The 16,083-nt window shown below is 38.3% G+C and overlaps 1 protein-coding gene across 3 annotated transcripts in view; it reads right to left on the minus strand.

Moving 5' to 3' along the window:
- Positions 1-16,083, minus strand: part of dst (dystonin) — a 107,193-nt gene that overhangs the window by 78,284 nt on the left and 12,826 nt on the right. The window contains exons 5-7 of one of the 3 annotated variants that reach the window (XM_039784873.1): positions 5,633-5,694; positions 2,930-3,019; positions 535-570 (exon numbers count right to left, since the gene is read on the minus strand). In XM_039784873.1, coding sequence (XP_039640807.1) covers positions 535-570; positions 2,930-3,019; positions 5,633-5,694 — 188 coding nt within the window. Of the gene's footprint in view, positions 1-468; positions 571-2,929; positions 3,020-5,632; positions 5,695-16,083 lie in introns of all 3 variants that reach the window. The other 2 variants (XM_039784875.1, XM_039784874.1) reach the window with 2 other exon arrangements.

Consider the following 16,083-nt stretch of genomic DNA (forward strand, 5'->3'; position numbering starts at 1 on the left):
TGGGCAAAGCTAATGAGATGGATATAAAGACCCAAGCATTATGGGCAATTTCCTTAATAATTTATTGCATCTCTTTAATGCCTTTGCAAGGTCAGCGTGCCAAATATATTGTTGATGCATGCTCAAAAAGAAAATTTGAGCATGAAGATGCCTGGGTCTTTAGATCATGTGCACATTTATCTGCATCATCAGGATCATCTGGTCATGTATACAAGGATTCTGACATTATTTCCTGATCAGAAGAAGTGGCATTAGGAAACATAGAAATCACAAATTTAGCTAAATTGGGGAAAAGGAAACAATACTCTGAAAGCATATAGAAGAACTACAATATCTCCTAGCACAATTATGCAAGACTACAAAAAGACAAATCATACAGTGGGATTGTTTCTACACTCCTGTTAACTGGCCACAACACAACTCTGAATTAGTTTGTTAAAAGGGGGTGGAGGGGCAAGCCACACGTACCCCCTTATCATCATCATCCACCGTGTCTCCATGCTGCTCAACTGCACATGCTTCTGTCCCACTCACCAACCGCAATGTCTTCAGAAAATCACGCTCCCTTGGCTTATCACCGAAAAGGCAACACATGGGAAAGAAAGGAAGACATGGACACACACGGCGGCCAAATCAAAAGGAAGTTAGACAATGGACAGAAACCAATCATAGAGTGGAGAGCAGAAGAGGGGGAAAGTAGAAGGGAAACAGGATGTAAACAGAAAATAGATAGCTTATAGAGGATGAAAGTTAGTCACACTGAAGGAGGGAGTAACTGCTGGGGCTCCTTGCATAGGAATACATGCAGTTTATATACAGTAAGGGACATCACAGCATGATAACATTATGGAGCTCAGGACTGCACAGAGACTGTATTAACATAATTTAATATAAGATGAAAGAATGACATGTTAACATAGAAATGAAATAATACTGCAAATAGCCTGCTGGTTAACATGCAGTAGCTCCCGTCTTAGGCTAGAGTACTACAGCTACATACACTGTGCAGCTATGTGCTCTATATGTGAGGGATTAGACTCATACATAATACTGAACTATTTAGAATTAATGCCCTTATGATTTCTCATGAACAAAGTAAAAAAAGGCCCCATACTGCTAGAATAAGGCCATAAACCAAAGACTGAACATTATGACAGTTTCCTATTTTTGGTTAAAATAACATGTAATATGGACATTGATTGCTAACAATATTACAGTGTATACCGGACAATTTTGCATTACAGTTTGCAAAAAAAAATGTGGCCCATCAAGAACCTATTGTTGTATTTCATTTACTTTCAATTTAGTTTATTTCTACATTTCTACAAATAAAATTAGACTATTGTATAAGATGACACTTTCCACAATCCTTCTTTTAACCATTTGGTTAAATAACAGATGCAAAGTAACCTATTGGGCACCTGGATTAACATAGTACAATTACACTTTCATATTTGTGAAAAGTTTTGGTTACTTAGCATTTGAAAAGTGTTCCACACCTAGAGACGATCAACTTCATGTTTTGACAGAACAATCATTCCAGCTGTGTTTTAATCACCATAACTGCACAGCTTCCTGCACTCAAAAGAAACGCTGCTCATTGTAATATTACTTTATTACTGTCAGGTGCAGTTATTGTGCATTAATATTTGCAAAAGGGCATTTTCAATAAGACCGGACGTGAATTTTTATGAACAGAAGTGCAGCAATGTTGGCCCCATAAAGGTCAAGAGTACAAAGAGTTCAGGACACAGTCACGACCAGCAGAGAACCCACAGGGATTTTACATACAGAGGTTTAAATAACTGCTCATGTAATTGTGCTATTTAAATACATTTCACCTTTTGAAACAAGCATAGGAATGTCTGTAGTAATTTGCTTTTAATTTCTTGTACAGACCGATACATTGGTGCCGTTTCTACATACTGTATCCATGTAGCTTGGATGGGATATTCCACGCTTGCAGTTTATGTTACTTATTCTAATATACAGTAGATGACAGGAAACGGCTCTGGGCTGTGCTCTTGGATTTTACTGCAGCTTCTAAGGTCACTGACCATAATATTCCTACAGCCAAGCCTAATTGTTATGGTTAGCTCCTGCTTGGGGAATGGGGGGTCCAAATAAAGAATGAAGGTAGCCTTTGGCAGTTAGTGCGTTAGAAAGGCTAGTTAGCAAGTTAAACTTTGTTAATAACGATGATTATCTGTGGCCAAGAACTAGTTTTCCTAGTTAGTCCGAGCTAGTTTTCCTTCTTGCTAGCTTTTCCTTGCTAACATTTTGTTGACTGAAAGACAACAACTTTTGCTGGTGATCATAGTATTTAATATCCCACTCAAGTATGTCGCTACTTGAACACTACTACTGTGGCACAAAGTGGCCCATCCCTCAGCGTATCCAAGAAAACATATTTAAAGCAAGGCATACTGTACCACATCTTACATCTAATAGCATAACACAACTTATCAAACATCAGTCAGTTTCATAGATATATCCCAGAATGGATAAGGAAAAAGAAACAAAATAGTCTTGTAAAATGTTCAAAACCTGCATACAGTTAAAAAACAAAAAATTTACTTTATTGAGTTAGTTTCGGTGGATGTAAAAATCACAGCAGATCTGATTACAGACCCTCAAATCCCAGGATTCCCTCCTACCATCAGTTATGTAAGTCAGATGTAGGGAGGGAAAGAGGAATACATTGCTCACTTTCATTATTGGTGTCTAATGACAATCTGAATGTTTTGTGATTTCATAAGACTGATCTCAAAGGACATTGTTCTAAGAACTCAATAGGATCATGTTCACATGTACCAAAACATGATCAGTGTTTCTGACAAACCTTGTTTTTTTTTTAGTTCGGGTTCTCTCTATATATATTAGAAACACTGACCACGGAAATTAAAACAACAGAAACACGTTAACTTACCAATGTGTCTCCAGACAAAACCTCCAGCAGTGAGATCAGGTTATGTCCATCTCGTAAGTCTTCATACAGGTCATTTATGTGCTTTCGTACCTACCGACATAAGAAAGAAAGCAAAATGTGAGCAAATATTGTTATTAACACAATTTTTCATTGACGACTGTTCATTGTAAGAAATATAGCTATACAACTACTGTACGTGGTGTTTTCAAAATCTCTAACCGCAGTTATTGAACCATGATAATCTCAATGTCTAAAGAAAAGATAAAGATCTTTTCTAAAGGATTATAAAAGGAACCATGAAAGTCTCCCACATTCTTACACCTGGTGTAACTACAAATCAACCACAGCCTCTTATGTTTCTTTCTCATACCACTCAATCAATGTGGTGTTCAGTTTCAGTTTAAGCCTAGTTTACGAAAAACCCGTTTTACACATTTTACAACAGTTCCCTCTAAACTGAAACAAATGTAGAATAAAAATACACAGGATATCATTGTGACACCTTATCTAAATACTTGAGCGAGGCACTTAACAACTCTGGTGCGAGTCTTTCTCCGTCCTGTAGGCCCATCTCTCCTTCCTGTCCTAAATACCGCACCTCTGTAATCACCCTGCTGCCCGCTGACCTGCTTTCACACAGGGCTTTCAGCACTGTAATCCCAGATAGCAGCCACAGCTGTGGAGCCAAAATAGTCTTGCACCCTTATGTTATTGGGTCAACAAAGCAGGTCCCCAACTATTACTCAGCACCTCTGATTTCTGAATCTGACTGTCAAACCTGAAGTAAAATGCAAATATTCTAAATAAACCATCAACTCAAGTTCAACGGGTTCAAACAACTGCAGTACAGAGCATATTGTTTTTATACTCACGTCTGTGTTTCTCTCTACATGTGTCCTGTGTTATTGCAGTACTATAAACATAATATATAATTTCCTTTTTCTTTCGGTTGTGACAAAGTTTACATAATGTGGCCCTCATGAAACAGTGTGAGCTGTTGCAGGTATTTCCTTAAGGAACCAGCAGCTGGTATGCATGCAACGTTCATCCTTCTAATATTTCTCTTATTGGAAATAATAAATACATTCCTGTTTGAAAACATCACATGACAGTCATCAGCACTGATTCACTGGAAGCCCCATCCCCCCATCCCCATCAAGTAAGGATTGACCCTTAAATTGACCCTTCAGCATCGTGTCATGTAATATAAGTCTGGAGGCTATAGTCATCACCAGAGGCAGCAGTTAGTTGTTGAGATATTTCAGTCAGGACCAAAGTGGTGGACACACACTGCTAGCGTGGCTAAACCTTTCATATGCTTCATGCGACTGCCACCCGTTTTCCAAAGCATACAATTAGTCTTTGATTGATTTCCTACCTTCTATTTATATCAACATTATATGAAAGTCAACTTGCATAGACTTGAAGATACAAGCCTTGCTTGAGATACAAAATAAAAATCAAATACTATAATGACTCTTATAAATATTGTTATTAAAACAACTGTTCATTGATGACTGTTCATTATAACAAATATATACCTATACAACTACTGTACATGGGGTTTTTAAATATCTGACCGCAGAAGAGATCTTTGAGGGTTATACCAGCAACCATGAAAGTCTCTCACATTCTTAACTACAACTCAACCACTGCGGCTGATGTTTCTTTCTTAGAACCACTCAATCAACTTGGGGTTCAGTTTCAGTTTAAGCACATTTCATAAAACACATTTTACAACAAATGTGGTGATGCAGTTGCAAGAATGGACTTTCTGAAAACTGTCTCTGCTGAGTCAGCTTATACAAAAATAACTGAACTTCTATCATTGCTTTCGTTGCTCATTTGGTGACTGATTTATTTATTTATGTTTGGGAATTCCTGAGTCTTAAAATGTTTCTATTACTTAGCCATATTTGCTGCTGCTCATTTATATCTGGCAAGCTACTCCCTCCCTGGAAGATATCCCATTTACAGGACTCATGGCCTCAGCTAACGCATCTACTGTATATCAGTACCATTGAGCAGCTCACGCTGTGGGATTGCTTTTCATGCACTTTAATAATAGTGAAGTAAATGAATGAATGAAATCCCCTTAATTTATATATCACATAACTACATGTTTATGCCTTTTACATCACAGACATTAGAGTAATTTGTAGTAATAGCAGTGATTAATGCACCACTGATGCATGGATTTTATAAAGTATAACATTACGCATGATTACCAGGTAGTGATGCATTTTGTACAAAGGCCTATTAGATGAGACTTGCCAGTGCTTGTCTGTCTGCTAAAGTGTTTTATTAAATTCCACATACACATGAAGCCCCACAGTAAGCGATTCAAATAACAAAAGACAACCTGTTGCTGCAGCAGAGCAACAGCATATGCCATGCTAAATTACTTTTAACAAGCTTTAATAATATCTGGGCAGGAATGTTAGCATGTTGGAACCCAACATGGAGAGTGGTAATTGTTATCACTGCCAATTCTTCTCTAATGGATTGTTTATGTTAGAGGAAAATGGTTTGCTGATTGTCGTATGGTGGAAGAAAAGTTGGAATTTGAACTATTATTTAGGTTTCACCTCTGTATTAATGAATATAGTTTCCATAGGAAAACATGGGACACAAATGGATGAGATCAGTTTTCACATACAGAAATTCTCAAAAAAAAGGACGCTATCACAAATGTGTTCTTACCTTCAGCAGATGCTGGTTTATCCATTTTGTAAATGTCTTCTTCTGCACTCTGTCTCTTTCATCTGGAGAAAGAAAAAGAAAAAATGCATCCTGTGAATTATTTTTACATTGTACAGCAATCACCACAGAGGTGTTGGGGCAACACAAATCTCTTTTGAAGAAGGTTGTCATTAGACAAGGCCAATTTTGCTTTGTAGAAGCCTGTTATGTGGCCTCTCATGTTTAGTGTTAACTACGAACAAAGAGAAATGGGGAAACAGCAGTTCTTTACTAATGGGTCAACACTTTAACTCTCTTTAGTTACGTTTTAAAGCATTTAGCAGTTCATTTTTGAAGTGAATCTGTTGCTTCCTGCTGTACAGACTCATGTGCAATGTTATTTTTGGATTTATAGTTTTAATGAAAGTGATGCAGAAAAGTAAGGACATTTAAAGACCGCAGGTCCCAGAAGTGGCTATAAAGAAGATGTCATTTCCCAGAGGCTGAAATGACATCACTCTCCTGCATGCTATTGACCACATTGTTTTTTTGCTTCCCATTACCATAGCAACCAGACTTCCTGCAGTCAGTGACATAAGTGAAACCAGGATGCAAATGGAAGCAATTAAAAAGGAAAAGGAAACGGGTTATATACATTTTCTCAAAATCAATACATTTCTAACAGTATACTAAAGGTAAAAAAAAAACTATGCTTGGATTAGAAAAATAAAAACTACATTTGTATTTTTGCGCCAACATTATGAACTTGTATTTTTAATGCTGGACTCTTCCTTGAGATTGGCCTCTATCCAGTGTCATAGCAGAGCAAGATTCACACCAGTCACCACAGTTGTGACTTATTCCACGGCTGCCTGACACAACTCCTTTAAATCAACCTCAGTGCACACCAAAAAACTCACATGTACAATCAATTACATTACGATCTGTCGGCTAAGTCACATTTACTATGCTGCTAATGACAACAACACTCTGGAAGATAAGTATTTTTCTGAACATTGGCCACAGGACAAACAACACAGATGACCTCCTCCCTTTGATAATCCTCAAATACAGAGGAAGTTTTGCTCAAGGCTTACCTACTAATAAATAACTAAGTAATGAGCAAGCTCAGACATGACTAACCTGTCAAGGAAATGACAAGAAGAAGCAGCAGCAAGATAAATACTGACCCATGCAGCACATTAGAGTTACCAGGTGAGCTCTATGCTCCCTCTCAGCCTTCAGCAGGTACTTCATGCTCTGCATTAGCTCCTGAGGGCTGTCGAGAGGATCGGGGTTCAGGTAGACGGATGCCATGTGGATAAGCGTCTGAGGAAGCAGCAACAGTCTCCTTCTTCCTGCCTGCCTGCCTACCAGCCTCTAGGGAAGCCGCGACTCCCTCTCTCATCAAGAACGAGTCCTGTCAGGTTTTCCATGGCTACTCACTATTTTGAGTTTCCACCCAGCTGAGTGTTTATCTAGCAGCAGAGACTCAAAACCACAGAAAAAGAACTGTGCTTCTTTTAAAGAAAGTTGGAAAAAGAAAAAAGTTTCTGGATGGTTCCTACTTACTGTGGCAAGATACAGTTTATTCAAGCTGCAATTTAAGAGCAATGTACCATCATTTCATTCATGAAAATACTTCAGTAATTCATATCAATATATCTTGAGCAGTATGTCCACCTATATACCTCGAGTTTCAAGTTTGCAAAAGTTTTCAGTTAATCATCTCTCTATTGAGCATCTGCCAAAACTCACCACAATGTTTATCTCAGCAGAAACAACTGAGAACACATCCAGGCAAGTAACAATCAACACCCTTCATGATACGACACAACAATACCAACAAAGGACAAGCAATCTACATGGAAGATATTCAACTTTCAGACAAATTGAAAAAGAAAAAAAAAAGAAGAAAAGAAATATTATACGGAGAATACCAATAACATAAGAAAGTTATAGAAAAAAATCTGTCCTGTCTTAAATTGTGGGATTCCAGTGAAGCAAAAATCTGTGTGAAGAAAATACGGCAGGATTTAGAATTATCAGAATAAGGGGGGTGGTACCTTAAAGCCCTGTGACTGTACTCTCTACAGATTCTTGCATTTAGTTCATCTAAAAATAGTGCATGTGTAAAAGCTGCTGAGAATTGGAAAATGGGTTGCTCTGACAATTACTCTGTATGATGGTCTACACATCTAGATCAAGGCCTGGCACAAAGCCAAACATTAAATTAAGGAAGCAACACATCAACATATCACATCCGAGTCTGACAAAACATTTATCAAAAAAGAATCCAAAAAAGTAAAGTAATCTGACAGTACTGCTTTGTCATTGCTGATGTTTTTTTCTGTGTCACAGCTAAATCACAGAGTAATGAAGCAGTGTGACCTGCAATAGGACACTAATTTCGTTTGAAATGCCCATATCTAAGCTTTGCTGAATAATATATAAACCTCTCCTGAGAAACTCATTAATATAGATTGGCTGAGAATTCCAGGAAACTCTCCAACCGAAAGCAAAGGACGGGAGCTGAATGAGAGTATCATCAGCCAGCTATCAGACGTGGTCAGCAGCAATAGGCTTCTGTTCTTGACATATTGCACAGATTACAGATAACCTGCACACTTAATAGACTCAGAACAACATTCACCAAGGTCAGGTGGTGTGAAAACTGTGAAGCAGAACGTGAGAGCAGGTTTGAATATGCTATGAGACAAGTTATGTCTGTACCTGTGCTTCCTAAAAAATGAGGGTGTGTTTAATAGTATGGTGCCCTCTTGAGGATCTAATGAGAATAAAAATTGACAATGAATTCTGGTTTGATATCAGCCCAAAATAAATTACACTTTAAAACCCTTGTGTTGTCTTCCCGTCAACCTTGAAAAGAACATTTATTTTTTCGACGCCTTTTTTTCAAAGTTTGTTTTTGCTTTTTCCAACGTTTGAAATTGTAAAACTTTTCTTCTACACATTTTCAGCGCTTATTTCTACATCCCATATTTTCTGATATAAAACAGAAATTGAAAATGGGTCAATTTGACCCAAAGTCAACACAAGGGTTAAAACAGTAGTTGTAAGTTATTTGGTCATAACATGAAAGCAGTAGTAAATATGAGTAAAGATCAGATATCAGGCAGCTCAGTCCCCGTACCAATATCAATGACATAATGTCAGATCAATATGATCATACACTTTATCAGCTATATCAGTCGCGGTTTGAAGGTTAAGTTTTTTATACAATAGTAAAGCTGCTGTATCAAGAAGTCTCTGAAAAAGCTTGGAGCAAAGACATGGTCACTAAACAGTGACTAAGTGACCAATTTGTTTGGCTCTGGTTTGATACTCAGTGACTTTTTTCTAATTCTAACATTAACCCATCATCATCACTAAATCTATTATGTTTAGGGCTGCTCCCTCTTAGTCGATTAGTCGACTAATCGGTCGTTTTGGTCTTAGTCAACTTAGATTTCTTTAGTCCATTAGTCATGTTTGATGCTTTTTTCATGCTGAATGACTTATTTCCAAGAAACGTACGAGCACATCTCTGGTAAACACAAGAAGTAAGGGTTGACATTTTACCTAATAGATATCACCGTGAAACCTACTTTAATTACTTTCATTAAGGCAATTATTTGTTGTATTACAAATTTTCTGAAATGTTGTTTAAATATGCAAAGGAGGCATTATCTTATTCAATATATGCATCCTTTTGAATGACTCTTTGCGGAGAAACTCCGATTTACAGATCTGTCGATTAAATCAACTCATCGATTAGTCGACACAATTGAATGAGTGTTAGTCGACTAAGAATCTCTTCAATCGAACACAGTCCTAATTATGTTTATTTCATTGCAAAGGTTTGCTTATACCGGGAAGAGCCTCAAAATTGTGACAATTGACAACAACTAGAACTACATACAGTACATGAGAGCACTTCACAATAATGCTTTAAGTATTTAGGAATAATGCACACATTTTCTTATGATGTTTTAACATCCTTACTTTAAATTCAGCATCTTACTTTAAATTCAGATTACAGTTTAAAAATGGGTAAACCAACAGCTTGGGACTTCTGAAGGGTCACGAAAGCCTGACTAACCACGTCTCTCTCATATTACATTGAACTTCTTGACATTTAAAACCTTGGGTCTGCCTAGAAAATTTTGAATTGAAGCCTTTAAAATGTACCCCATGATAGGAAGTTAAACTGGTAGTATTTAAGTAGTCATTGTTATTTACTGTACAGTCTTTCTGTAATTAACAGAGAACTGTATATCAGCACACTCAAGTGCATTGCTTCTTTTAACAATGACATAACAAACACTGAAATCTTGACACACAGTAGCCAGTTTTGTATAAAGGTTAAGGTTTTTGTGGTCTGTGTGTGGCCTACTTTGTCTACAGTCCGAACACAGTGCTAGCCAACAGTCCACCCCAGCATTCAAACAGCATAGAGCTCCGAGACACTTATTTGTAGAACTCAGCACATGTGCATGGCTATAAATAGCTACAACCCTAAACCATGCTGCCCATGCAACTGCAGACCACATAATCTGTGCCACTTAGGTGACGTCCTTCATTTCCTTACATACAACAAATATGACTGATGAAGTAAATGCTTGTAGTAGAGTTGAATTTGTAGTACAGTTGATTCTTATGTAATCCTGGAAAGGGGTGGAGTCTTATTTTCTGGTTTGTGAATGTAATTTATCCATCCTAAAAGGAAAGTTTTTTAGATGTTAGGATATGTTTGGCCAGTATTGATTTTTACGTTCTCTAAAACCAGCGATTTAGGACATGACACTGGTCCAAACTGCTTCCAACAACACACTACCAGACTGATGGAAATGCAATCAGCAGCAGAACAGTCTACAGCATTTCACACTATAATTACTATATTTTCTCAAGCTTCTTTGAACAGGAGAACGGATAAACTGCCTGGCACAGGGGGCCGGTGACACCCTTTGGCATCTTGTTACATCAGGATGCCTAAAATATCCCCACATTCTGAGCTGAGCAGAGTCAAAAAGTCCTCGCAATCAAAATCCAGCCTCTGTAATCCTCTTGACCTCGTATGGGAGGGAAATCAAAACAGACATAAAGACTAAACTGAAAAGCCCTCGACCTTCCAGCCTATGACATGGACTTGTTAAACATTTTTGCTAAACAGCTTGTATTTCAAATCTCCCTATCTTGCACCCGGCTCGGCACAAAGCCCGACGCAAGTGTCTTTGCTAGTTTAAGAACGACGCAGTTGTCAATTTCCCGTCCAGTGCCCACGTCGTTTAAATAGCAAATGCACCTGCGCCGATCTGTGCGCCCATAGGCGTGCTGGTCTTACAGGGAGGTGTGTTCAGGTGCATTCTTGGCGTATTGCTATCTTGAGCCTAGGCTCGTGCACAGCGTGCGCACACTATGCTTGTTCCCATATATGATCTGCTTGCACGCTTTCACTTCACGCACAAGCAGATCAGTTTCTTCTCCTGAAAATCTCTCCTTCCTGCTTAGCAAATCTGCCATCATATTAGCAATGCGCCAAGGTACAAACACGCCTGGCTTTTAAAGGGAATGGGAGATGACACTCTGATTAGTTTATTGCATGTTACGCCCAAAACACACTTATGATTAATTAAGACATTAAGTACAACCCTTATGAACCATGCCCCTGGCGCACAGACCTTTTTTTCTGCCGTTAAACTAACAAAAGTGGATTCGTACATGCTTTAAACGCACCTGCGCCAGGCGCTTCCCGCCGTGTGCTTAGATCGTTAAAATAGGGCGTCTCGTGTTACAACCAACTCAGAAAGCATAGGCATATGTACCTTGGCTTTGTTTTGAGTACAAGTCTGTCTGTTTCATAGCAGTGGGGATTTTGAAATGCAGGTCTACATTGATCTAAGTCAACATATTATCACTTTGATAGAATAACAATAAGTTCTGATATTGCATACATTGACAGGACATGAATCACTGAAACCATCATTTAAGTGAGTCTTGTAATGTCAGACAATATAAAAAGCAAAGGTTTGCCGCAACTCCAAGGTTACTCAAGACCCAAGTAATGCTTCAATAAGACAAACAACATACAAAACACATTCTTTGCTAACGTAAAGTATGTATGTAATGCTATGTAATGTAATGTATTTTGTTCAGTAGGTCTAGATCTAAGCTCTGTTGTGTCACAAGCCCTTGTCATTTAGACACAGATTATATTTTGTAAAATAAGACTAAATCCTACAGCCATGCCTGCAGCTCTGTGAGGTTCGGGAGCTATATGCTAACATCAGCATGCTAACATGCTCACAGCAGGGACAATGCTAAGATGTTTAGGAGGTATGAAAATGCCGGTATCATGGCTAAAATGGTCTGTTGCAACTTACAACAACCTAAAATGTTATTATTCAACCGTTTGTCAGATGACACATTAGGGGTTTGAAATGCACAGAGGCCCACTGAAATGATGACTCAGCTCAATCTGGCTACCTTCTTTCATTTCCTTTTAATAGGCATGTTGTGAACATGGTATCCAGATAGGTGGTAAGCAAAAATACTAGTGGGACGATAAGGGGGAGAGAATTGCAGGTGCATTTTTGTCATTCTTTCAAAGTGAGAATACTACAGTCAGTCTTCTCAGAAGGGCACGGCAGCATCTGAAATATGTGAGTACAACAGCTCAGTAACCGAAACAGCTTGCTAAACCTTCTAAGCAGCCCTTCCAGTCGGTCTTTTGTCTCTGGACTTAAGACAAAGCAAAGAAGAAACTAAGAAAAAGTCTTCTTAATCAATAACATCTGTAACATTAGGTTTCAGGTTGTTAAGATGTAAAACTCAATTTCCTCACTTGTGAAGTTGAAATATTGTATCACCCTTGATAAAAAGCAAATGGAGGATGAAGGTGAAGCTGGCAAAGTGCCCTCATGCAAGAGCTATCACTACAAATGCAGTAAGCAAAGTCAAGGAGAGGAGGAAACATTAATGACAGCTAATGGGATGGACGAAACTTACAAGCACACACACACACACACACACACACGCTAACACTCCAATACAAGCCTGCATATGTGCAACAGCTGCAACTGCCACATATGAGTGAATATTTGTGCATGTGAGGAAATGTTTTCCTCCCGACTCTTACTCAGATTATGTAGAATCCTTATCAAGACTTAAAGATATATGTACTATTTTTGCTTTAAAAAGTCTAAAAACGACTATACTCATGTTATATATATTTTTAGTTGTGTACTTACATTTTCATAAATGTTTCAAACAATATTCAGAAATCTGTCATTTGAATTAAGACACGGAGCGTATGGTCGCCTGTCAAAGGCGTCATATAACCTTTGACCCCTCTAGTTGGCGTTATTATGGATCCCACATAACTTCTAGGCAAGTCCCGACCTACGAAGAAGATGGACGCCTGGCCAATCGTATTGTGTGAATGCTATTGAAGGGCGGGCCTTGCCTCGAAGTTGCGTGGGTTCCATAATAACGCCTCTAGTCGCTCTAACTTAGTAACCCCCTGGCTCGTTTATGAACGTAGACTCTTAAGATGTAAAGAAGATGTTGTTTCCTGCTGTATATCCACGTCTTTCAATAAAGCTTGAATAAAAAAAAAATAGTTGCTCTAACTTCCTTCAAAACACAGGAAATACCAGATGATACGTTCGAGAGAAATTGGAAATCATACAATGTAAAATAATTATACTTAGTAACAGTAATACATAATTTTTTCTGCCACACTGCATACTTTTTTAATTAATTACATGCCACTTTGCAACAGGGACGGACTGACAATCTGTGCGTTCGGGAAAAGTCCAGAACCGTCCAACCTTCGGCACAAAAAAAGTCTAATAAAGCAATATTAACAGCCAACAGCTGCAGGGGGCGCTAATACACTTATATGCTACGTGTAAAAAAAAAAACTGAGGAAGAAGAGTAGGCCTACATCATTAGACGTGACTGGTCATGATGAGGGACAAACAGCAGAGTTAATTTCACCTCAGCAAGAGGTACTGGTAAGTGCCAGGAGCAGGACACATTATAACAGGCTGCCTTTATCCCTATCTTAGCAAATTGCATAGTCAGCTATCAACATGGTTGTGCATCATGATTATGAAAATAATTTTTTTACTATCTTCCAGAGAAAACACTGCTCACAAACCGCTCCAAACAGCTCTATTGTAGTCCAGCCTTTACTTACTTGACGAACGTGCGTCACTTTGTAACACTTGTTATAATGTTCGCCTAGCTGCTAGCATGGCACGACCTTATGCTCTGCAACTGACAAGCTAGCAGTGCTTACCTAGCTACTGCGCATGTGCGCCTCCCAACAAATATAGGAACAGAAGTGAGATGTCTCACTCTGTAAAACAGAGAGCTCAACACAAAGGGTGAAAAGAGGAGCTGCAGCAATGTGCAGTACAACAAAAATATGGTGTTTTTTGAAAATTAAACCATGTAAACCTATTCTGATACAACCTCTAAATACAATTATGAACCTGAAAATGAGTATAATATGAGCAATTTAAAATTCCCCACGTAACGGTTGCTGTGTGGATAGTCAACTAGTTAACTAACTAAATTAGCCATCTAGCGCACCATCTGCCTTACTCCCCGGCGCTAAGAGACTTCAGTAGGGATGAGAGCAGACAATAGTAACAGTGACAGCAACCCGAACCCTGCCAGCATAAACCCCAGCACTGGGTGCTAACAACAATAACAGAAAGTTTGCTAATCCATCGTAAAACAGACCATATCGACCCCAGGCCCACGCATCTGGATGAAATCAGGGCGCAACAGCGGCCATCTGCATGTCTCCAGTCTGCCCGACATGTGAAATATATTGTGATATTGTGGTTTTAGCTGCAGTCTAATGTTAGCTTGCTTGCTTGCTAACAGGTCAACTACCACAACAAATACAATTGATGTGTGGGAAAAACTGCAGCCATTTCATTAGAATGACATGACATAAATAAATGTTACTAAACGTAACATGAATACAACTATAATAGATTAACTCAACCATACACTGATACATTTTAATTGGCAATGGTGTTTAACAATGAAAACAACTCCCATGATCCCAAGCAACTTCACAATGTCATCAAAAGTCTGTGTTCACATTCACAGTTTTGATTAAGAGAACCGTAGCAGCAGAACATTATATATTGTATATTTAAAGGTAATCCTGTGTAAATTAAATTTTGGATTGTAAAAAATCTGTGATTCAACATCAACGATTGATGATTTGAAAACCACTAATGATTACTTAACAATGGCACAAAAAACTTCACAGATGAGAGTTACATTATCTATTGGAAGCAGATTTGGGAGTAGCTTGAGCCAAACCCGAAATGAATTGTTTCAATTAGGTGCTCGGCTACCACAATCTGGCAGAACAGCTTCACTGCTCCTTGACGTAGATTTTACTGAAGAAATAAACACAATTTGCCTGAAAGATATTGTGTGTGTTTTGATGAGATTAGTGGAGAGCGCTGTCTCAATACATCAGTCCAAAATCTACAATAGGTGTTAAACTGGGTTTAGAATTGGTGACGATGAAGGCCATAGTATGTTATGTTAGCATTTGCAATCTCATTTATTCAGGTTTTTCCATTAATTTTGTCAGCGGCCTGCATCTTCACACTACACTCTCTCTCTTATATCTCTTTTAACAAGTCACAACTGATATATGACAATTCATGAGAGTATAGCAATGGTTTTAAAATGGTAGATTTTAGAGTCAACACAAAAACAGATGTAAGTACTTATTTCCTGGCCATTTATGAAACAGTGGAGAAATCTGTTTCCTACTGCGAGTATGGGATTGCTTCCCAGCATCTGCTGCATTCAGGAAAGAAGGCTGATGCTGCTGGAGTGAGAGAGGAGAGGCTACAGAGTATGAGTCATGGCTGGGACAGAGACACACAAGATGATCTCATGTAAGAGGAGCTAGGCAAAGCTGTGGAATGAGGTTCAGTCATGCTGGTTTTCCCATCACCATGACAGCATATAAATACAACATTTAGAAATACAACAGTGAGCACTCAGACACAGATATAATGCAACTGCATGTGACTGCATTTAAGTTATATTTCATTACAATACGTGAAGGATATAAATCAAACGTATTCCAGAAGGACAGTGCATGTATATCTCTAAATGATAAATCTAGGACTAATACAGGATTAAAGATTAAATAAAACATAGACGTTCTGTAGCTAAAAACTGATGGAGCAATAAAAAGCTTTCTGAGAGCTCTGCTGTTTCGTATTACACTGCCCATTTTAAATAGTCTATTGATTAGATCAATGAGGGGCTTGGCCACAACAACAATATGATTTAGCATAAGTATATATTGTACTGTGTATTTACTGGAAGATGTTTTTATTTTTTAACATTTTGTTTTCCAAATAAAACCTTGTCAAGTTGATGGACAATAACAGCAAAACAACCAGATATATTTCAGA

The sequence above is a fragment of the Perca fluviatilis genome, chromosome 19 (assembly GCF_010015445.1).
Source record: "Perca fluviatilis chromosome 19, GENO_Pfluv_1.0, whole genome shotgun sequence".
NCBI classification, from domain to species: Eukaryota; Metazoa; Chordata; class Actinopteri; order Perciformes; family Percidae; genus Perca; species Perca fluviatilis.